The 23,729-nt window shown below is 47.7% G+C and overlaps 1 protein-coding gene across 8 annotated transcripts in view; it reads left to right on the top strand.

Moving 5' to 3' along the window:
- EXD3 (exonuclease 3'-5' domain containing 3) overlaps positions 1-23,729 on the top strand; it is a 251,278-nt gene that overhangs the window by 69,005 nt on the left and 158,544 nt on the right. For 6 of the 8 annotated variants that reach the window (XR_005952833.1, XM_041406500.1, XM_041406498.1 and 3 more), the window contains 6 exons: positions 5,623-5,687; positions 10,050-10,217; positions 11,437-11,604; positions 21,628-21,681; positions 22,093-22,232; positions 23,066-23,166. Coding sequence is in view for 7 of the 8 variants with exons in the window: in XM_041406500.1 (XP_041262434.1) it covers positions 5,623-5,687; positions 10,050-10,217; positions 11,437-11,604; positions 21,628-21,681; positions 22,093-22,232; positions 23,066-23,166 (696 nt within the window). In the remaining variant the exon portion in view is untranslated. Of the gene's footprint in view, positions 1-5,622; positions 5,688-10,049; positions 10,218-11,422; positions 11,605-21,627; positions 21,682-22,092; positions 22,233-23,065; positions 23,167-23,729 lie in introns of those variants that run through there. The other 2 variants (XM_041406503.1, XM_041406504.1) reach the window with 2 other exon arrangements.

Here is a 23,729-nt window from a genome sequence, read left to right as displayed (position 1 = left end):
TCTTTCCCTTGGTGAACCTGGACTCCCAGACCTCCCCAAAGGCTCTGTCTTTAATGTTCAAATTGCAGGGGAGGTGTGTGGTGTGTGCTGTGGTCGCTGGTGTGGTTCCTTCCCTCCCGAGATGGGAAGGGCTTGGTGCAGCCGAGTTCAAAGCTCTGCGGATCAGCAAACAGCAGCTGAAACTGGACACGGAGCCAAGGCTGGAGTGAGCCAGACAGGCCAAGTAACAAGGACTCTTTCCATCTTCTTGCTTCATTTGCTTGCTGCGAGAGTTCAGCTAAATGCAGTTAGACATTCTCAAGCATATCTGCCTTTTGTGGGAAGCACAGTGAAGGAATGGGTTGCTGAGATGGGAAGAGAGTCTTGGAGCTCTGGAAATGGTGCTAAAGCAGAGCAATGTATTGTTTCTGAAATGAAACAGTTTTGTGACATCTGATCCTCTTGTAAATTTGGCTCTGTTGGATTCAGTGGTGGAAATGGAGCAGCCTGTCCTGGCAGCATTCCCTGTCCCTGCAGGCACTGCTACCTGAGCAGTGCAGGGGTGCTCTGGCTGCTTTCAGTCTTTAGTGGGGGACTCATCACTGCAGTCAGTGGGGATTGGGATCAATCACCAAGTGCTGACTCCTAATAATAAACTGAAAGGTTTATTAATGTTCCATGTGCTCATTAAAGGGGGCACAGCATGAACAGCTGGAAGGTGTCACAATCAGTGGGTTTCTACAGAGGAATTTTGTACCTTTTTAATTACATCAGCTTGTCCTCAGCAGTTCAAATTTAGGCACTAGAAAATGTATCCATTTGCTCCATGTAAGTGATATTATTTCTGTGCCTGTTCTTCTGCAAAACCAGCACACACCTGCTGTGAGCTGCAGCCACTTCTGAACAAAACTGAGACAAGCTAGGTTTGGATAAGAGATTTTGATTAATTCACACATAACACACAATTTATTTGTCCACAAATGCAATTTAAATGACCTAAAGTGGGTGTGCCCCTCCTGCTGCTGGAACAGAAGAGGGTGAATGGCTCTGCTCACTCAAACCCCCAGCTTGTGCATTGTCTTTATTGAGGTATTGGAGTTTTAAAGTCCAAATGGGCCACCTGCCCTATGGGGGACGTGGAAATACCTTCAAGTTCAGTTTTCCTTTCAGAAATACATCTCAAAGACATGTCGAGATAAGCAGAAGTTTTCACTGAGAACAGATTCCAGGGATTTACTGGGGCAGAAGGCATACAAAACAATAAGTAATAGTAAAAATTCACTGATTGGCTACTGGGTGGGTTGGATATTCCATTAAACATTTATTAAAATTTCATTAACTTGAAGGACAGGGGGACAAGCTGGCTGCCTAAAGAAAACATAACCATTGTAGGGCAGCAGAGGGACAGCACCAATCTCAGGGACAGGAGCCAGGGCACGGCTGGGGCTGGGCCAGGGCAGCTCAGGCTGGAGCTCAGGGCTAGGCTCTTCCCCCAGAGGGTGCTGGCACTGCCCAGGCTCCCCAGGGAAGGGGCACGGCCCCGAGGCTGCCAGAGCTCCAGGAGCCTTTGGACAGCGCTGCCAGGGATGGACAGGGTGGGCTTGTTGGGGGGTCTGGGCAGGGACAGGAGCTGGGCTGGGTGATCCTTGGGCTCCCTCCCAGCTCAGGACATTCAGTGATTCCATAAATTTGTGATTCATAATTAATATTTTGTTCTTGACTTTTCCTGTACATGACTTTCAGCTGTGACAGTATGGGGGCTGTGACCTTGCATTTCACTCACTTCTTCTACCTTCTTTGAGATTGTTTTTTTTTCATTGAATATCTTTTCTTCTGCTGACTGTAATTCTTCCAGGTTTTGGGCTACAAGGCATTTAATGGCTTTGGGCACAAAGAGAAAGTGTCAAGAGGTTTTTTCCTTGGGAAATTCCGCCTCTGGGGTTGGATGTCACCCTTTCCTCAGGTAAGAGGAGGCTCAATGAGAACGGGGGTTTCTCTTGCCACTGGGTTTCAGCTGCACTGGTGAATAATGCAGCAGAATTTTGCAAGGACACCACTACAAACCTCAGCAGCAAATCCAGTGCTTACCTCACCAGCCCCCGGGCACTGCTTTTGTTGTGATCACAGCAGGGTTTGAGTGACAGATGCACAAAGGAAATGGAGAGAATGAACGGAAAGTAGTTTATGGTTTTCCTCAAAGGCACTTTTCTAACTCAAAAATATAAGCCTTGTGGTTTATATGGTTTTGAAATGTAACCACAGATCTTGAGAACTGGAAGGCATTTGATTTACCATCTCCTGCAATTTTGGTACCAGGTTCAGGGCAGAACTTATTAATTTTCAGAATGAAAAACATTCAAAGGAAATATATTAATGTAAAATGTTTAAAACAGGAACATGCTATTGGGAGAAAATGTCAGTGCCAAAACTTGAGGTCTTTTGTGTCTTGTTGGAGTTGGTGCAGATGTGTCTTTCTGAGATCTCCACCAAAGTGCTTTAACCTTGATTTGGTGAGGCTTTTCCAGCTGTTTTAAGGTCTGCAACCCCCTTTTTTGGGAGCTGTGAAGGGTCAGTGTCAGACTGAGCACTTTCTCTTGAGCTCAGTCTAGGAACTGGAAGGGCTCAGGGCTAGGAACAGGAGGGTCAGGGACACGTCTCCTGACCCTCCTCAGCTGCTCAAAGCTGGAGCAGGGAGACCTGGTTTCTCTGACTTTCCACACTGGGGATTTTTTTTTTGCTCACAGAATGCCCCTTGCTAATAGCTGGCTATCTCTCCAGGACGTAGGAGACTCTGCAGGACTGAAGTTCTCTTTAGCAGTGGAGCTTCTGGGTGTCCTTGGAGGGAAGGATGGGGTTTTTTTGGCCCCATATTTGCCTTGTTCTTGTCCAGAGCTGAGCCCAGATGCCCTTGTGGTTCAGTTCTGCCCATCTGGTTTTCAGTCACTTTGCTTTATCCCTTCTTACCTTGTACTTCTCCCTCGCTCCCTGCTGTGTGGAGCAGCCACAAGATCTCCAGGTTTTTCTGGAAGGCTTGTGAAACTCCCTGGTTTTCCTTGGATGTCCTAGTATTAGTTTATTGCTGATTCTCTTCTTCCTTCTCGGATGTGGATGAGCAGGTGCCTGTCTGGTGTCCTGCCCGAGTATGGCAGTAGTTTTTCATTAATTATCCATGTCAAAGACACTCATTTTTCACTCTCTAGGGGTGCCAGGAGAACTGTGAGGAGGACAGTCCTCCAAAGAGATCCTGCAGGAAACAGAGCAGATTAATTGTTCATTTCATTCAGGAGACCTTCACATTTCCATCTTCTGTCTCATCTGGAGAGCAACTGGATGCAATAGCTCCAGGTCCTGCAGGAGCTGCAGTGTCCTCCCTGTGGTGGGATGAGCCCAGGACACGAGGTGGCTTTGATCTCCTGTTTATGTCTGGCTCTGGGAGCAACTGCTTTTGGGTTATTTTGTTATGTTCAGCCCCTGACCGTGCCTTGTCCTTGGATTCCCAGAAGCCTCACCAGGTGAGGAAGGGAACAGCCCTGTGCAGACACCAGCAGATTTTTCAGTTTCTCTCCTTGTTCAGTCCCTGCCCTCTGTCATTGTGAAGCCATTCCCCCTTGTCCTGTGCCTCCAGGCCCTTGTCCCATGTTCCTCTCCAGCTCTGCTGGAGTCCCTTAGGACACTGGAAGGGGCTCTGAGGTCTCCCTGGAGCCTTCTCCTCTGCAGTGTCTCCACCAGGTCCATGTCCCTGCCGTGCTGAGGAGTGGATGCTGTGCTCCAGGGGTGCTCTGTGGAAATAACCAGCTCTGGGTGTGTCCCAGCTCTGGGGCAGGGAAGGTGTCCCTGTGTTCCTGTGACTGCTCAGTGCCACGCTGGCACTGGTGGCTTGCTTAGAACTGACTGCAGAGATGTTTTCCTCCTGCTGTATCAGCTCGGGTTTCAGTGGCAGGGTGGTAAGGTAGGAAACAGTCAGTAAGAAAAGGGCTGGGTTTGTTGACTGAGGTTTAGCTTTTAACAAGTTGAATTATTGGTTGTATGTGAAGTGAAACACTGCTCTCCTAACTGCTCTCATTTCCTGTATCATTCCAGCCGGTTCCCTGCATTAATTACAGCTCAGATTTACAGTGTATTTGGTTACACACTGCGTTGCATTCTCTTTTTTTCCCCCTCTGTGTGTATAAATTTCTTTGGGAGTCAGGCCAAGAGGAGAGTGTGCAGATATGCACACACACATGGACTGAATTTGACTGTAATTTGCTAATTTACTGGGGAGAAGAGATCTGGCTTTTCTTCTGTTTTGGTGTAAAAAGAGCCTTTTCTTTTTCCTAAGGAGGAGCGGTAGCTGAGAACAGCCAGTGTTTGGAGAGTTCAGCATTTCAGAACAACCAGAGATGAGAGAAAATATTATCTTGTGAATTGTAAATGTGGCATTTTTAATTTGGCTGGTGTTTCCCAGAGGTTAGTGGATAATGGGAATATTATCATGCTCTTGGCTCAACCAGTAATCAGCTTGCTACTTCAAGTATTTTATAAATGCAGTGCCTCAGAGTTCAGCTGGATGAGGTAGAGCCTTTCACAGCTGAAGGAGTTTTTTGTGACCTGAAATATGAAGTGCGATGAGATACTGAGCATGAAATCTAGCATTTGGAAATAAGCTCTTTAGGAATTGTAAAACACAGAAGGTGATTAAAAGGAAGTTTTCTTTTCAGTTTAACATTTTTCTTTTGGCTGTATGAAAACATAAGAGGAGGTGCGTTAGGAGGATTGGTTTAGAGAGTTCATTCAGATTTTTAAATTCATTCTTCACATTTTAACTCTTGATGCTTCAGATTATTTTCATTCAGAATATTTTGTGTCTTTGTTTTTGTAAGTAAATGATTGTGAATTAAGTAGAATCAGATATCAAATATGTTAGTGCTTTTAGAATGAAATATTCCTAACAATTGCTTTAGAAGTACTGGTGTGATGAATATTGCTGTGATGAATAATGGTGTGACTGTATGAGGGATGATAACACACAAAAGAACAACTGAATGCAAGTTCTGCAATAGCTAGACGAAAAGAGGAAAATTCCAAATAACCTTTTTTTTTAAAATATTTGATCCCTCTTTGTTTGGCCTTGCCACTTATCACAGCAGCCTTTCATCTCCCCTCTTCCTCAGGCACCCTCTGGCCTGAATCCCACTGCAGCCCCACTGGTGTCCAGCCTGGCAGGGCAGCGCCCTGGGCACACGCAGGGTCACCCTCCTCCATCCCAGCTGGCCAAGAGCTCCCACTGCAGAGCCATGCATGAAGACGTCCCGTGCTGCTCACCCCTGCCGAGCTGCGCTGCCCGTCCGGGGCCCTGCGCTCTGCCCTGCGGAGGGTGGCGCGGGCAGGGCGTGCGGCAGCAGGGCTGGAGCTGCCCAGCACAGCCAGGGCTGCTGAGTTAAAGCCTGCCTGGCTGCCGGCTGGGATTTTGTTAGGATTTCAGAGTGAAGGGTTTTACACACTAATCCTGACTGGCAGTTGGAGCTTGGTGGTTTCCAGCATGGAGTAGCAGATTTCTCTGGGGTGAAACAATGCCCCAGTGTGTCTGGGCTGACTCTAAGAGCCAATAAATCTGTTTTGTTTTGATTTTCTCTCTCCTTTTCTCTCTTCCTCCTCCTCCAGGCCAGGACCCACTCGTACTGCTGAAAACCCTTCAGCTTCTCTGGACAAAGCAGGAGCTGGGGAAGGTAAGGCTGAGCCCTGCACGCAGCGTTTCTCTGGATGCAGAGCATGTCCGAGCCTGCATGGCTGCTTCCATTCCAGCATCAGGGCAAGAGCCTCTGCATTGCAGCTACCAGTGGAAAGAAAAGGTAGCTTTGTGTGATCGGGAGCAGCTCAGGGGCTCCTAGAAAAGAGCTGGAGTTTCCAGGGCTGAGTTACAGAAAGAAAGAAAATCAAAGTTGTTTTTGTTTTGTTTAAAACACTTTTTTTGTCCATTAAATGGAGACTCTTGGGGGGAGGGGGAAGAATATTGCTAGTAGCTGAAAAAAAATGAGAGTTGAATTTGGTAGAAAAGTGCTTTTTGCCAAGTGGATATATCAAAGCTTTCATATTTGAAGTTTTTTTTTTTTTTCTGATTTGGTTTGGTTTTGCCTTTTAGAGTGGTGAATGCAATACACTGCTGTCTAAAATTACTGCTGTTATTTTTATACAGCAACCTATGGGCTCTACACTGAGATTTTTCATAGGCAGTAAAATATATTGCATCTGAGTTTGGAAGCTTGAAAACTAACGAAACCAGCAGATGCAGGGGGGAGTTTTCCATGTTTTACTCTGTGCTGCTTAGGCAGGTTCAGAAGTGAAATGGGTCCTTTTCTAGAAGGCCCAGAGCCCTGCAGTTCCCACATAACCACGTGGAGCATCTCCTGTGTGGAGTGGCCAGTGTGGCTGAGGACCTGGTGGATGTGCTCCATCCTGGGTGTCTGCAGTGCTTACTCACTGTCCTGGGCTGCTGCTCTTAGACTTTCCATTACTTTTAGTCTGTGGTTGCCAGCTGGAATAAACAACTGGAAACCCAATGTGAGAGGTGCCTTTCCAAATGGTCACTCGCTGGCAGAGACTTGAGCTCAGCAACTCTGAAACCTTCAGCTTTCGATCAAGTTTTGTTAGAGTTGGAGAAAAAATATTGTTCTTTAGGTGTGGAGGGCAGTTAATCCCACAAAACAACAGCAGGAAAGAGAAATCATCAAAATCTCTGCACTGGGTATCCTGGGATGTGTATGTGGATTGGGAAGAAAAATATTCTGGAAAAGAAAAAGCCTCCCATGGACACGTCCTTTGGCAGAGAGCACTGCTGTGATTCTGCTGGGGGTGGAAAAGCTGGAGGATCCCCAGGATCTATGGAATCACAGACTGGTTTAGGTTGGGAAGGAATTTAAGGCTCATCCAGTCCCACCCTGTGCCATGGGCAGGGACACCTCCCACTGTCCCAGGCTGCTCCAAGCCCTGTCCAGCCTGGCCTTGGGCACTGCCAGGGATCCAGGGGCAGCCACAGCTGCTCTGGGCACCCTGTGCCAGGGCCTGCCCCCCCTCCCAGGGAACAATTCCTAATTCCCAATATCCCATCCAGCCCTGCTCTCTGGCAGTGGGAGCCATTCCCTGTGTCCTGTCCCTCCATCCCTTGTCCCCAGTCCCTCTCCAGCTCTCCTGGAGCCCCTTCAGGCCCTGCAAGGGGCTCTGAGCTCTCCCTGGAGCTTCTCCTCTCCAGGTGAGCACCCCCAGATCTCCCAGCCTGGCTCCAGAGCAGAGGGCTCCAGCCCTCAGACCAACTTAGTGGCCTCCTTTAGATTAATTCCTACAGCTCCATGTCTATCTTCTGTTGGCCACCCCAGTGTCCCCTGGGCTTTGCAGGACCTCAGGGGGGTTTGCAGGTGTGTCCCCTCCAGGCTGTGTGCTGAGGAGGAGGGTGTTTCTCAGCTTGGAGGGTGCCCAAGGAAAACCTTTCTGGAGCAATGGGGAGAGCTGTGGTGAGCCCAGCTGCTGTGGGGGGCCACAGCAGGAATGTCCCAGTGGGTTCTGACTCATGCTTGTCACACTGTCCCCAGGATGACACCAGGATGGGCTGAGCCATGCCCAGGGCTGTGCACCCACAGCAAGTGCAGACTCTGTTTTGAGGGGCTGGGCTGCTCTGTCCTCTGTGTGCAGCTCAGGTGGGTTGTGCTGCTGCTGCCCCCCAAATGTCCAGCCCCAATAACTGAGATAAGTTGAATTAAGTCCAGCTCAGCCTGCCCCAATGCCAGGTAAGCGGCAGGAGCTTCTCTGCCTCTCGCTGTGTGTGCCTGCAGGTCAGTATTGTCCATAGCTGGGGTAAATCAGCCCCTTGGCCTCAAATCAGTGACCGTGGGCAGGAATGCGTCTGCCAGGGCGTGACCCCAGTTCTGGAATATGGGTACAAGAAATGGTCATTTCCTACACAGGAATGACAGTTTGGGAATAACCAGGAAGCATCAGCAGACTGCCCGGAGCTGTGGGACTAGAAAGAGGGGATCAAAGCTGAATAAAGGACTGTGTAGTTTGAACATCAGCAACATTTTCCTATTCCCATGATCTGTCAGGCTGTAGAAATCCCCCCAAGGAGCATTCCCTGCCATGGGAATCAATTGAAATGGAAATGGCAATTACAAAAAAAGTTTGAGAGGAATCCCTCTCTGGCAGAGGGATGAGCCAGGCAGCACAGCACTCTTTCCTCTCTGATTTAGGTGTCTCGTGCCCTTTTTGTTCTCCTCCTTTCCCCCTCAGACTATAGATGCCCTAGCTGAAGGCTTGCTGGGAGGTTTGGCAGGAGGCTTTTTCCCAGCTCATCACAGACTCACTGTGCAAAGGGCAGACCCAGAGCAGACGAGCACAGTTTGTGCTGCCGGCGATGGGGTCAGTGCTGGGAGCTGCTCTGCCTGCGCCAGCAGGACCTGGTGTTTGCTGGAGCCCATCCTGCCAGAGCCCAGGCTCAGATTCCAGCCCAAGGAGGAGCTGAGCAGGGTGGTGGAAGCTCCAAATGTGCTGAAGTGGGGCTTTTGGGGGGGGAAAAGCCATTTCCAAACAGCACAGTGGAGTTGGCGAGTTGGTTTGTTTTCCTTTGGCTGTTGTATTGGATGTTTGTGGTTGGATCAGAGCTCATCTTTGCCTTCTGCTGCATCTCCCAGAAAAGCTGGAGCCCTGTGTTTAACATTGCAAACTCTTGCCACAGGGAAAATTACTTAGAGGGAGAAATCTCTTATCTAAAGTCCCATCTCCATTAGTCATCAGCTTTTTCATACTGCCTTTATAGCCTACTGAGAAAGAAACGGTTTCTGTCATAAACCATAGGTTCTGTGGTTTTTCCAGACATGAAAGACACTCTGGAAAACAACTGTCTTCCAGTAAAAACTGTCAATGAATAAAAAAAAGAAAAAATTAATTGGCAAATTTTTTGTAGATTTTATTTTGTTTTCCATGTTGCTCTTCAAATTTTATATTGTTTCCACTGGAAGTTCCGAATGGGGCCATGAATCCAGTAAATTACAAGTGCTGGCTGCAGCAGGAATGAGCATCTTTTGGATTTGGCTTTTTAGGCAGAAAAGAAAGAGAGCAGCTGCTCTCAGTGATTTCTTGTCTCTGTCTCTGCTCTCGCCCTGCTCCACACTGATGATGTACCATGCAGTGAGAGGTCCTGTGTGGGTGCTGAGGATGCCACCTCCTCACCCTGCCAACCCTCCCAGCTCCCTGGAAACTACTTCTAATGTAAACATTATAGAGATACTGCTCAGTACTGCTAATTTATCACTTCTGCCAGATGGGGAGTAAGTAGCCTATTAACATTCACAAAGTGAGGGTCCAATTCCTTCACATTTCTGAACACATCACCCTGGCATTCCTAAGATTTATAGCGTGGAGCTTTCCCATGTTGTGAGCCCCTTTGTGGGGCCTTTAGGCTCAGGGAGATGTGCAGGGGCAGGAGGTGCTCAGGGAGCTTTTGGGGGAAGGAGTACAGATCTGGAGGATGACAATCTGACAGAATTTGAGCTCAGATATTTCATTCATTTTGATCTGAGTGTAAAATCCAAACTAATTTGAGACTCACAGATATTCCAATTATGGGCACTGTTGTGGCTGAAGTGGGCATAAGGTCAAATGTGCAGGTTTGTGGTGCAGCCATGAGGAGGGGTTCTTGTACTACACCTTGCAGGTATCTTAGAAGATCAGGAGATTTTTGAGCCCACTTCTCTACCTTCAATATTGCCATTTTCCCAATAACACCCCTCTCTCCAGCTCACTTCTCCCCCTCCCCCAAATCCCAAGCCCCTTTGTCTGCCCCACAGAACAACTTCTCTGTCTTTATGGGATAATTAGTGTGGACAATTGCTGCTTTTCCCATTGGGTTTGAGGTGCAGTGAGCCATGAAGGAATCTGTAATGACATGAAAAGTCACTGGAGGCGCGGATGGTGGCTGAATAGCAACAGTTACCTCTCTGAATAGATTAAATTTTAAAAAAATAAAGCTTTGTGTTCAGCTGGGGGAAGGGAGGATTCACTAATCTTTTTGTACATGACAATGTGGTTTTGTATCTCGGCAGCTCAAGGAAGAAATCAGGCGGGGCTTTGCCAGACTGGAGGACCCTTTGGCAGGACTCCTGGCCATGCTGGAGAGCAGCAGTGATTGGAAGGGGAAAGGGCATTCCCTGGGGTATTGCATCACCACGGAGCTGCAGCTTTGGATAAAAGCACATCCTGCTGTCCCACAGGTTAGAAAAAGAGAAAGCAAGAGAGCTGGGAGAGATGAGAGGGCAATTGATTGTAACGTTCCTCAGGTATCTCTAGTTTCACTTTTTTCCAAAGTTCAGTATCTTCTCTGTAGCCTTATACAGTGTGTGACAAGGTGTGAAACACAGTGAGATGTTATCTGTGGCATGCTGACCTGAAAATGAAATCGTATTGGGAGCTGTGCCGCCAGAGCTGTTTCCCTTCCAAAGTTGGGATTTCATCTCTCCAGATCAAACCACTTTGATCCAGCATTGCTCTTGCAGCCTTTCCAGGCTGGAGGCTCTCCCACTGGAACCCACATCCCTGCTGTCAGGAGAAACCCAGTTGTAGAAATGTGCTCTGTGTGTTCTTCCAGCTCTGCAAATAGAAGTCAGTTACTGTAGGATTGCTTAATTCCTGCCATATGGTGGGAATGCAGAAAATGGGAACAGCCTGCCTTTTCAGCAGCTGAATGATTAGTTCTGTAAAGTTGGGTCATCAGATTATATGTCCTAATGTTTACCATTCCTTCTGCCTTCAGATGTTCTGACCTACTGAGATTGTCTCTTTTCTGTGCTCTTTTGGCTCTGAACTGCAGGATACCTTTATATTTGTGTTGCTTCCTTTCCCATTTTTCCAAATGGCTCTGGTTAGATGTTAAGCTCTGCCATTACATGATTGGCAAAGTGCTACTGGCACTGAAATTCCTGTATCATGAGTGAATGATCATGTGGGAGAACAAGGATTTAAATACCTGTGTCTGTGCATCTTTTGATGGCGCTTTTGCTTTCCCTACCCTTCATGCACCCAGCAGCAAGCCTGGGAATGAAAATGGAATTCTTATGCCTGATAGGTGAGATCTCCCTAGAGGGGAGTCGCTGGATTCAAAGATTTTCTGCTGGGAACTAGAGGGGAGAATTTCTGAAGAGCTCTGTTAGCACAGAGGGCATTTTTCCAGTTTCAGATTTTACTTTTGCACAAGGCCCTATTCCTTCTCCAGAATTACCCCACAAACATTTCATGTTCTTAAAGTGGGTGCTGTGGAAAAAATGTGTATCATGTTGTTGTGATTTCTGCCTGCAGACTTCGTGGGGAAATCAGAGAATCCCTTCCAGAGGAATTCGCTTACTCTGTTTAAACAAGCTGCATTTTCAACCACCCTTGAATCACAGCCATCTTTACCAAACCTGTGTTTGATTGTTTTTTGGTTGTTTTTTGAAGTCTGGCACCAAGCTGAAGAAGCTGCAGGCCCGTGTGCTCGGAATGCTCTCCCAGTGCCCAGCTAATCTGCTTGACCCCCTGATTAGCATTTACCAGCTCCACACAGCAGACCGGAACTATTTGCTTGAACATGTCAGTCATCTTTATCTCCAGGGCAATTACAAAGAGGTGGGTCATGTCTTTCAAATAAATTTACCTTGCCAGCTCTCTGTGAATGTCTGTGTCCTTTTTTTTTTGGATGCATTTCAATGTGAATTCCATTTCATCCCAGCAGCTGCACGCTGTGAATGCTGCAGCTTAGCGTGCTCTTCCCATGTACAGAAGCAGCCTGGGCTCACCCTCGGCTTTTCTGCTGACTGAAGACAGAATGCCAGGGAATCCTCCTCCACTCCTTTGCTGGCCTTTGAAAGTAATAGGTTAATAGGCTTTAATTTGGAGAATTTAAGGAATGGTTGTATTCTTTTTTGTTTTCCTTGTCCTTAGCAAGAAAAGAAGGGATTTTAGTCCTTGGTCATAGACCTGCTGTGCTGTCTTCACCCCACCTGCAACCAGAGGGCTTGGAAAACCTCACTGGTCCCATGTGATTGCCCCAGCCTCAGGTCTCAGTTGGAGGGGTTTTGAAGCCTCTTTACCACTGAGGCTCATATTCCAAATGTGTAACACCTCCTGTGTCTGTGTCTGGGTGGTTGACACAGGCAGGAGTTCACCAGACCCAGGATCTGGTGTGCTTTACCCAGTTTTGCAGCACTGCAGCATCTCCAGCATGGTTGCCCCATCCCTGGAATGGTTCCATGCCAGCTTGGTCAGGGCTTGGAGCAACCTGGGGTAGAGGGAGGTGTGCCTGCCCATGGCAGGAGGTGGAACTGAATGGTCTTGAAGGTCCCTCCCAACTATCCTGTGGTCTTTCTTTTTTAGAGGCCAAAAGGGTTTGTTTTTCTCCCAGAAACATGGTTCATTTGGATGGTATACCACAATTTGACCTTGTTTAGCAAAAGTAAAACTCAAATGGCATTCTTAAAATACTGTTCTTCAGTACAGCTGAATTCCCAGATGACATCCTGGAATCCCATTCTTTTTGATTTCTTTCAATACTAAAACAAAGATATTTTGTATTTGGTTTGAAGTTCCCAGGTAGTTGCTTGACACTTAGTCTTCTGCTCAAAAAGTTTTTGAATGTGAATATTTGACAATTACAACATGAAGAAGTATCTTATTTGATTATATTCAAGTGGGATTTTTAGGTTCATGGCTCCAAAGATATTTGTTGTTTTCATTAGACATACAGTTCTTTCTAGATCCAGCTTTGGAAAGCTCTAGATTTTGTTGGTGGAATTGCTCTATTTTTTCTTTCATAGCAGAGATCATTTACTGCTCATTCCCAGGTGAAGAGTAGGAAACCTCAACAGCTCCTCACTCTCAGCCATAGCTTTCTTCTAGCTTTCTTTTGTTGCCAGAAGGATGAATAGAATTTTCTTCAAAAATAACAGGAAGTCTTTTAGTGCCCTTGGGGACTGAACATACCTAAGTCAGTCTAACCCCAAACAACCTGGAGCTGGGGCTCTGAGCATTACAGTGGCTGTGGGTGTCCATCTGTCCTTCTCTTCCCCATCTCTCAGCTGGGGCAGTGAAGCAGACTCACATGTAGGATTGTTGTCTCTTCAGTCTCTCACCTGAAAGGACAGAAATCCATACAAATCCTGACTGTCATTATATATTTTCTTGCTGTATTTGCAATAAAACACCAGACATTTACAGTTCAGTACTTAAAAGGGCTTATAAAAAAGAGAGAGATGACAGATAGTGATAGGATAAGGGCAACTATTTTAAGTTAAAAGAGGACAAATTTAGGTGGGATATCAGGAAGAAATCCCTCCCTGTGAGGGTGGTGAGGCCTGTCACAGGGTGCCCAGAGAAGCTGTGGCTTCCTCTGGATCCCTGGAAGTCTCCAAGACCAGGCTGGACAGGGCTTGGAGCACCCCAGGGTAGTGGGAGGTGTCCCTGCACAGGGCAGGGGTGGAACTGCTCTGGCTTTCAGGTCCCGTCCAGTCCAAACCAGTGTGAGATTCTGTGATTTATTCTAGAGCAGGTTATTCCCTTTGTCTGTGGTGTGCAAACCATGAATGTCCTCTGCCCTGAGAGGTAAGGCTCCTTTTCCTCGTGAAGGTTTTGGAGAATGTTCCCTTTGGGAAACGAGATCCCAGAGCTCCCTGGGGATGGCCGTGGCAGCTGTTTGTTGCTGGAGCACCTCTGGCCTTCCCTTACGCCTGGATTTGGAGGAGCTGGTCGGAGGCTGAGCCCGGGGCTTGGGGCAGTGCTAGCACGGGGCACAGGAGAGGGAACCAGGGACAGGTTCTGGTTCTGGTTCTGGTTTAGCAGCGCGGGCTGTGCTGAGGAGGCGCCGGCAGGGGAGCGGCACCGGCAGGGCAGCGGCGCCAGCGGATGGCACTGTGCTCCCGGGATGCAGGAAACAGGCACACGCTGGGAGCTGGGGAGAAGCAGGGGTGTGGAACAGGATTTTGAGGTGTCCAGGCTGTCCAGTGTTTCTTTTGTGACGGGAGTGTGCAGCTGCTGGAGCAGCAGTGAGAGCTCTGAGCAGGGCAAGGGGCTCCCAGCTCTGCTCACTGTGGCCCCCATGGCATGGGGAGGTGGGAGGGTTCAGCACTCCTGCTCAGGGACTTCCAGTGAAGCACAGCAGCCTTGTCCCCTTCCCAGAGCCCCTCCTTATCCAGCCGTGGCTCCATGCCACCCTCGATCTGGGCTGTGCCAGAGGTGCCAGAGCCCGGCTGCACTGCCAGGTGGATGCGGCCTGGGAAGGGCGATGGGAGCCAGGGGCCACGGTGTGGGGAAGAGGGCCGGGGAACAGGGGAACACCATGTGGGAAGAGTCCTGGGTGTGGGAGGATGTGCCATGGCAATGCCCTGGGTGAGTGCCGTGTGGGAAGGGCAGTGGGTGGCAGTGGATTTGGTGTGAGAGGAGCACTGGGAGTATTTGGTGAGGGGAGGGTGCGGGGTGCTGGTGGATTTGGTGTGTGTGGGAAGGGTGGTGAGTGTTTCTGGTGTGGGAAGGGCACTTGAGTGTCAGTGGAAGTGGTGCAAGAAGGACTCTGGGTTGATTTGGTGTGGGAAGGAGACTTTGTGTTTTGATGTGGGAAGGGTGCTGGATGTTTTGATCTGATCTCCCTCACTGATCTGGCATTGGAAGGACACCCCGTGTGTTTTGATGTGGGAAGGGTGCTGGATGTTTTGATCTGATCTCCACACCCCGTTCTGGTGTGGAAGGACACCCCGTTCTGGTGTGGAAGGACACCCCGTTCTGGTGTGGAAGGATACTGGGTTTGGTGTGGAAGGATGCTGGTTTGGTGTGGACTGACACTGGTTTGGTGTGGAAGGACACTGGTTTGGTGTGGGGTGAGGGGAGGGTGCGGGGTGCTGGTGGATTTGGTGTATGTGGGAAGGGTGGTGAGTGTTTCTGGTGTGGGAAGGGCACTTGAGTGTCAGTGGAAGTGATGCAAGAAGGACTCTGGGTTGATTTGGTGTGGGAAGGAGACTTTGTGTTTTGATGTGGGAAGGGTGCTGGATGTTTTGATCTGATCTCCTTCACTGATCTGGCATGGGAAGGACAACCCGTTCTGGTGTGGAAGGATACTGGGTTTGGTGTGGAAGGACGCTGGTTTGGTGTGGAAGGACAGCCCATTCTGGTGTGGAAGGACACTGGTTTGGTGTGGAAGGAAGGACACTGGTTTGGTGTGGACTGACACTGGTTTGGTGTGGAAGGACAGCCCGTTGTGGCGTGGAGAGCGCTGGGTGCCGGCAGGACAATGCTGGGATTCAGCAGACCGGGGGTAATGCAGCGCGAGCGGGGCTGCGAGAGGCCCTGAATAGGCCAGGCTGTGCTGGAGAAGAATGAGGGGTAGGCAGAAGGCAAGCTAGTGTTTCATGGTCATCTTATGTTACACTTCAGCCTTTCAAAGAGTGTCTGGGCCTGCTTGAATGAACCTCTCTTGCACTGCGAATGCGGGAGCCCGGAGACAAAGGGGACTCTTGTCACTCGCAGGCCCCTTTGGGGAATAAAAGCCATTGTCACATGAACAGGGGCAGTCTGGCAGGCTGTGCATGCTTCAGTGCCCCATGATATCGCTAAGTCTCAGCAGAAATCACATTCAGGGCCCTGTCAGCTTTGATTAGCGGGGTCTCATGACTTAATGTGCTGCGATATTTCATGTCTAAGGGTGGCGGCTGTCTTTCTGGGGGATGAATGCCCTCTATTGTCCACTGAGTTATTTTATTTACATTTTTTAAACAGCTTATAAAGGTAAAAAGATAGCTGTGCTTAAAGAAAAAAATCAAATTCCTTTGCTTCTGGATCAGCAGTGAGTGCTGCTCGGGTCAGATACAGTGAAACTTGTTTTCACAGTCAGCATCAAAGTTCTCGTCTTGTTTAACAGCTTTATAGTAAATTCTGAACAGGTGGCAGTGGAGCTGGGTTTAGGAAGGAAACAATAAATAATCTTTTTAGCCTCTGACAAGCAGAAATATTCCTGGGCCTGAGAGACCTCCCACTCCAGCCTCTGTGTCAGTGATTTGCAGTTTCTCTCCCCTTCATCACTCTGGTTCTCAAAAAAGAATATTGGATGAAGCCAGTAGCATTTTATTTTTAACAGGATTTTAGTTGCTATCTATTCAGATTTCTCTGTTTTCAAAAGCAGAGTATAATTTTTCATCTAATGTTTTATCCATCAATTTCTAGAAATAATGAAGGCTTGTATGTTAAATTTTGTTCATGTTTGCTCTTTCAATTAAGATAATGTGGGTTATCTGGTAGAGTTCAGTTAAAATTTGACATAAAATATGTTGGAATACCCAGAGAAAAAGTTGTGTAGACAGAGAATTGCAGGTTTTGGTCAGCAATACATAATAGCAAGGGTGATTGACCAGAGTTAAACTTAAAGGAGCACAAATACTCAGAAGAGTAAAATGCCCATCATGACCTTCAGTTTCAGTGCAGGGATTTTGTGAACAAAGTCAGGGGTGTTGGTATTTGTAGCCCTACTTCATCCTTGGTGCCAGACTACACTCAGTGTATCTCTGCAGATCTGTCAGTAGAGATCAGTGTTAGCATCTATTGAGCACATTAATGGATAATCAGATTTTTTTATTTCCTTACTCTGGCTCTTTCTGAGCTGTTCTCAGGCCAGGGAAAATGTCTCTGATATTGTTTCTTATCTCCATTCACCACCTTAATTATACAAAGGCATGTTCAGCTCTTACTATATTTTAAAGTGTGTTCATTTGTATTTCCTTTTTTCTTTTAAATTAAGAATCATATTGGCTAAGAAGCCTAAGGAAAATTGGGCAGCAGTTGTTTCTCCCATAAAGGTGATGATGTTTCAGTATCCACCCCTTTTTCCTCTGAACATACCCTGCTGCTGTAGTGGCACGTTGCTCGCCCCTGGAGCAGAGGGAGGCAGCCCATGGGCCACTGCTGCCCTTCCCAGCCTCCAGAGCCACCTCTGCCCTGGGCTGTGCCTGGGGAGTGCTGGGGAAGGAGCTTCAGCATTGCTGGGAGTCATAAATGAGATGGCAGATTTCTGCTCCTACTGCCAGAATTTCTGGGCTCTGGGACAGCCCTGGGGAAGTGCAGCAGATGCAGCTGTGCAGAGTCTGGGTCTGGGGAGGTGGGCAATGCTCAGAGAATGAGCCGAGCAGTTAAACCCCACCTAAAACTGCTGAGTTGACACAAATCAGAGAGGTTGGGCTTCAGTTCCTTCTTCCCCTCACCTGTGCATATTCCAACCTGGACTTGTACTTCTCTCCCTCTACCTCAAATTCTTTGGCTGGGAACAACCTGTCACTGCTCCGTGTTGATGGTCTCACTCTTCCCTGGTCCCTTGTGTGTGGACCTGAGGAATGTCATGTTCCCCTGGTCTCTGCAGAGCTTCCCACAGCCAGCTGTGTATGGAGTGCCCTTTGAGCAGGAAGCAATCAACCATCGAACCTGATGTCATCCACTTGCAGTGATGCACTCTGAGAGCTCAGCAAAGCTGATTAGCCTCAAGTTTGAAATGAGTGATTCCAAAACACAAAACAGATGTGCCCAATGATTAATACCTGGTGTGCTTTTTACTCAATTATTTCTGCCATTATCCAGGCTTCGATCACTGTGATTTTCTTGGAGTTGACATTGGTTCCTCCTCTACAAAGTTGATTTTATTATTTTTTAACTTTTCAAAGTGTTGTTTATTCTTTGGGTTTTCAGAAATTCCCTCACCGTGTGTTCAGAAATAGTGCACTCAGTCAGGCACAGCCATCTCTGTGTTTGTGCGGTCCCAGCTCGCTTGCAGCAGAGCCAAGAGCAGGAGTCATCAGCAGCCACTGGTGTCTGTCCTGCCTCAGCACTCCAAGCAGTTCTCCTGTGCAAGGCAATTCCTCTGTTGTGAGCCCCACCGTGGGAAAACTGCAGAAATTGTCAGTGCAGACACCACCCAAGTGCACATGCCCTTGCAGATAAGATCTTGTGTGGCTTCCTGCACCTCGTACTGTACGTGGAAAGAATAGTCATTTTTCGATGAGACAGCCAACTGCACTCAAAACAAGCCGAGAGGAGCAGGTATTGGTGCAGGGTGTCTGTGCTCCAGAGCACTCCCCACTTTCCCATGCTCGTGGTTGCGTTCGTGTGACTGCAGGAGTGTTCTGGTGCTCGTGGCTGGGCCTGAACATGTCAGGTTTGGGAAACTTCCCTCATCCTTTGGTCAGTGCACGTGGGTTAGGTGGAATTCAGTGTAATGTTGCTCAGCTTTCAATTCTGCCCCAGACTCAACCAGCCCTCTGCTGTATTTTAGGGATTTACCCTTGGGATACAAAACTACTACCAAATGTCCAGATAGTATTTTTGCATTCACTTTCATTAAGTCAAACAATGGCCCAAAGCTCCCCAAGAATGAGGAGACTCAGGAGCTTGGAGGGGAGTTGCATCAGGCAACGGCCATCAGCTTTTCTCCTGCACTAAGCAGTGCATGCAGTGCATTCATCACATCCTGCTCCCGGGCACACCTGGGGGTTCAAGGCAAGAGAGGGATCAGCCTCCCGCCAGTTTGTTGTCATCTCTGGGGGTTTAGTACGTGTTGAACACTGTTATGTGCTACAATAATGATAATTATTGCTGTTATTAGATTATGCTAGACACTCTCCGCAGATGAAACATATTTTTGTGCAAAGGCTCCTTGTACTACCCGCCGTGACAATAATACTCTCTTGGGGTTTGAGGGAGTGAGTAGACCCTGATAGGTGTCAATATCTCAGCATTCCCCAGAGCTTGCACATGTTTCTGCATCCTGCCTCGGGTTTTGGCTCTTACTGACCAGCTGGTGAAGCCGTGGGGTACCTGCTGTTCAGGATCTGGGCAGCCCTGCTGATCCAGCCCGAGGACCTGCAGCTGGATGAACGGGATTGTCAGATTCCAGCTTCCCTGCCTCGCCTTCCAGCCCAGCACTGCAGATGGGCAAGGCTGGCACTGGGTGGGGAGGGGGTTTCTCACCCGTTCAGTTACAGCCTGCTCGGCCTCATTAAAGTGTTTGTTTTCCGAGTCAACATGAGCCTCCGAATGAGGTGTTGCTTTGCTGGAGATCTTATCGGCTGTAAACAGACTGTTAAAAATAGGGTCATTTTACACAAAACTTGTTTGTGGAATGAAACAATTCAAAACACGATAATAACAAAACAAAATCTTAAAATAGCTCGGAGTTGAGACCACAGACAAAGCTGCCAAGCACTTTCATCTTTATTACAGTTAGTCATATCTCTTCTCTTACTATTCCCATTGTAAACAGGCTGATGTTATCTCTGCTGGCCTCCCGCTCAGCCCAGCCCCTGGAGCTGCACCCTCATCCAGCCTGGTGCCTGTTTCTGGGGCCCAGCTCATGCTTCTCCTTCCATGTGTAGCTTCAGGCATGGACCAGGCAGCTGCCCTGCTCCCAGAGTGTTCCCTGCTGCCAGGAGGCTCTGCCAGCAGCACCATCACTCTGCCTGCTCCGTTACCTGCTTCAGCTGGAGGATGTTAAATTGCTGTTAAAAAACAGCTTATGGGCCAGGCTGCCCAGAGCAATGGAGTCATCATCCCTGGAGATGTTCAAAACAACATGTGGATGTGGCACCCAGGGATATGGTTTGGCAGTGAACGCTGTGGTGGTGCTGGGTTGATGGTTGGATTTGGTGATCTTAGAGGTCTTGTCCAACTGTGAGGACTCCATGAATCTCTGTGTGATTGGAGCTCCTCTGTCCTCCAGGCCTGCTGTGGGGGAGCTGTGTCTGCCAAGCCTGGGCAGGGAAGGGAGGGCTCCCCACACTCTGGACAAATGAACATCTGTTGTTCTACACCCTTGGGGACAGGGTGGAATATCCAACCAGAGAAAGAGGAAAACCCAACCTGACACCACACATGTTCATCTGATTAAGTCACCTGTACAGTTAGTAGAGCTGGAGATAAACCTCTGCCATGTAGATAACAGTGCTGCAATTAGGTTAATCTGAACATTAAAAAGCCATTAGGGAGCTGTTGGATGTTGCAGTTAAAACTAAGACTACAATAGGAGGTACTAATGAGATCAAATGATGAAACAAGGCCTGGAGAGTTGCAATTTTTTTTTTTTTAATTTTTTTAATTTTTTTTTCTTTTTTTTTTATGTTTTCTTTTGATTCAGCAGTCTTGAGGAGCTGGGAGGAAAGCAAAACCAGCTGCCAAAGCTTTGGAGACCCAAACCCCTTTTTCACATCCACAAGAGAAATAGCAATCTTCAGCCCAAGAATAATCACTCAGCTTGAACACTGTGTTGTTAAACTGATAATGTGAGAGGAAAGAAGCAGCTCTTTGCCTGTGACTTGTGGAATAGTTACAAAGTCTGGAGTTGGAGATGTTTGGTTGAGGTTTAGCTGGGCTAAGCAATGCTCCTGTGTATTTCTGTTCAGTCTCTGCATTAATGATGATTCCTCTTTTTGTCACTTAAAATTCTTCTCTTGATTTCTCTTTTGAAGATAAAGCCTGGACTTCCAATGAAGCAGTGTTAAAGAAAAAACAAACCGCCCAAACTTCCCCAAAACCAAATCCAAAGCAAAACAAACAGAAAAACCTGGTTTTCCCACTGTTAAGTGGGGCAGTAGGATAGAGCAGCTGAACTTCCATGGCATGCGTTGGTTCTCTGCTTTTGCAGACTCAGTCTGTGATGCAGTGGGTGAAATACAGGCACAATTCGAATTCCCCAGAAAGGAGCATAATCCACTGCTGCTGCTGTGAGCAGGGATGAGCTTTAAGGCTCCTTGCCCTGATTGCCCCAGTTACTGGCACAAGGCACTATATTAAAGCCACCCATTAAGTGCTTATTCTGTATTTGGGATCCAAGTGTTCTCACACACTACAGAAATGAGACACTCTCACCTCCTGTAAATCCTAATCCGTGCCTGTGCCTCGCAAGCAGTGCACAGTTAGAGCTTCTTCCATTCCTGTGGTCCCCAGCTGGGATGGGACAAGCAGTGGCTGAACCAGCTCTTCTGAGCTTGAGTTCCTGCAGTTCACCCCAGCGGGTTCTAGAAGATCCTGATTTGGAGGCAGTTTGTGAACGTGGCAGGTCTTGCACGTTCTTGCGGATTCGGAGATCCCATGAAAGGGAAAAATACAATTCTTCCCATCTCACTGCCTGTGGTGATCCTGGCACTTTCAGGGCTGTGGAGTGACTCAGGAATTAGAGAAACTGTAGCCTTTTGATTTCAGGGTGTTTAAAATCTTGAGTTGCTTTCACAAAATGCAGTTGTTTTACAAAACTTCAAAGGCAGAGCGAGACTGATAAGGGTCACTCAGAAAGGTGTGGTGGGCCAGGTGTTTTTACCATGACATTGATAGGAAATATCCATCCCAGCTGGTTTTGTCCAAGTGCTTCGCTTGCTTTCTGCCCAACAACTTGATCTTTAATTTTTGCTCCAGGGGCTGTTGCTACTCAGGATATGCAGCTCTGCTAGGAGCATTGTTATACTTTTGTGGAATGAGTGTGGCCAAATATTTGCAGGATTTGTGCTTGACAACATAAGAGAAATAATTAATACATTAAAAATGTGTATAACAACATTTTTATTTCACTTTGGAATAATGCCCACTTATCCACTGTAGTGTTCTTCTAAAAACACAACTTTTTTTCATGTTTTCTAGGCAGCCATACTGAGTATTAAGCTGAAATTACAGCCAGATCAAGATGTAGAGAAGGTGAGTCATTTCCTCTGCAGGCTCCTCTGTCATCAGATCCACCTTTTGTTAGCAGGAGATCCACCAGGGCCCTCCAATTCCTGCTGCCTTTCACCTGAGGCTTTACTCCATTCCCAAGAAGTCCCTGTTGTGTTGTTGATGTACTTTTACATCAAGGTTAGGCACAGAGTGTTTTATTAGCCCCCACTACACTTCTACCTGGTTTTTCTGGCTGCAGCCACTCCTGGCTGTTCTCATCATTGAGGAAGAGATCAGTACTCTGCTGCACTGAAGCTTTGCTCATGCTTGTGTTACGAATGTCACAGCACTCCTGCAGGCACACTGGTGGCTTGGGCAGGGCTGGGGCTCGCTCTCGTGCTCCGTGGGGACCAAAGGCAGGGCACGGTGCTTTAACAGGATTCCTTCTCCTAGATGTGTACCCCACTACTGCTCCAGGATAAAACTAACTTGGTGGAAGAATACGTGGCAGAATATCCCGAGCTCCAGAGGAAGCTCTTGCAGACCCTGGACACATGGTGTGAGCCCAGCTTCGATATCAGAGACATCACAAGGTAGAAACACTTGTCTTTCTGAACAGCTGGGGCCAAGGTGATGCCAGAGTAGAGTGTGTCTGTCCCCTGGCTGTCTGTGGTTAGAGCAGTGTGTCTGTCCCCTGGCTGTCTGTCTGTGATCGTGTCCCACTGTAAGAGAGTGCAATATATTGACTTCTTGGCTGAAAAAGGGAAAAGTCTGGTGGCTATGTCAGAGCCTTCTCCAATGGCCCAGGCTGGAGGACAGAGGAATCCTTGCTAGTGACAGATGCTCCATTCCTGCCAGGATGAAACCTGTGCAGGACACCCCAGCAGCAGAGCAGTATCAAAGCTTCCTGAGGAGGTTGGAGCAATCAGCCTCTTGTGCTTTGCTGCAGACAAGGGTGATTTTCAGTATCGGTCGTACAGGTTTGGCAGGTAGATAACACTGTGATGAAGTGGCAGAAAAACAAGAGATGCAAGTGGTTAACCTTCCTGTGCTCATCAACTCATGGTGTATGTTTTCACTTTTGAATTGCCTCTCACTCAAATAACTCCTGTCACTCAGAGCCAGCAGCAGCCAGAGCCAGCAGCCAGTCAGAGTCACAGTGTAGCTGCAATAGTTGCTGTCAGCTCTGAAAAAGAGATGAAAAGGAGTTGCTCACTTTCTTTAAAATGCGCCTCTGGACTTGCTTCAAGTGGTTGACTGAAATTTGTGTGGTTGTGCTGTTGGCTTTTCACCGTATCTTGGGAAAGGCAGGAACCTGTCCTTCTCAACATCCCGCAAACCCCAATCCCTCTGCTGTTAAATGTCTGCTATTTGGGAAACATCCTTTAGATGATGCCACAGATGTGTCTCTCTGGTGTTGTTACAGACCATATCAAGGCCTGTCCAAGTACAAACCTGAAAAATTTAACCGCAGAATGCTCAGTAAGCTGGTCTTCAGGCTCCTGGAGAGATTCAACGTTGACTCAGGTATGGGATATCACAACATATTGTGGAGTTATCTCAGTAATAAAGAAAAAAGTCAATTTGTCTTCTTCCATGTTCATCAAGGAATCTTTGCTGTCATTTATCCTGGGGAATTTCAGGGTTTAATTAATGACATTGAAAAAACAGAGCTGGTGAGTTATGGGAATTATCACTTTGTGCTGTCAAAGAATGAAGTGCTGGTGACTAATAGACTGCTTCTGCCATGATATGAAATAAGTCCTGACCTCAGCATGGTTCTGCATAAACACACCATGGTCAGCTCTGAGTTATGACTCCATTCCTCTCACATAAGAGGCAAGTCATTATTCACTGGGGATCTGTTTTCTTCAGCTGTGGGTGCATCAGCTGGGAGGAGATAACCCTTGGGACGCAGGAGCCTCACAACCCTTTGTATTCTTTACATAAACTGGGGTTGGTGGGGGAAATTTTAAGGCTCTTGCAACCTTGCAAGAGAAGTAGCACATTTTCCATCACTTCACCAGCAGCTTCACCAGCAGGTCTCTAACAAAATCTGCTTTTCTTTGGTTCTTAGTGGGGACTGTTGA

Source organism: Onychostruthus taczanowskii, unplaced genomic scaffold, assembly GCF_017590055.1.
Source record: "Onychostruthus taczanowskii isolate IOZ18803 unplaced genomic scaffold, ASM1759005v1 scaffold25, whole genome shotgun sequence".
Taxonomy (NCBI): Eukaryota; Metazoa; Chordata; class Aves; order Passeriformes; family Passeridae; genus Onychostruthus; species Onychostruthus taczanowskii.
Note: the sequence above shows the minus strand (reverse complement) of the source record. Positions and strands in the feature narration are given on the sequence as shown.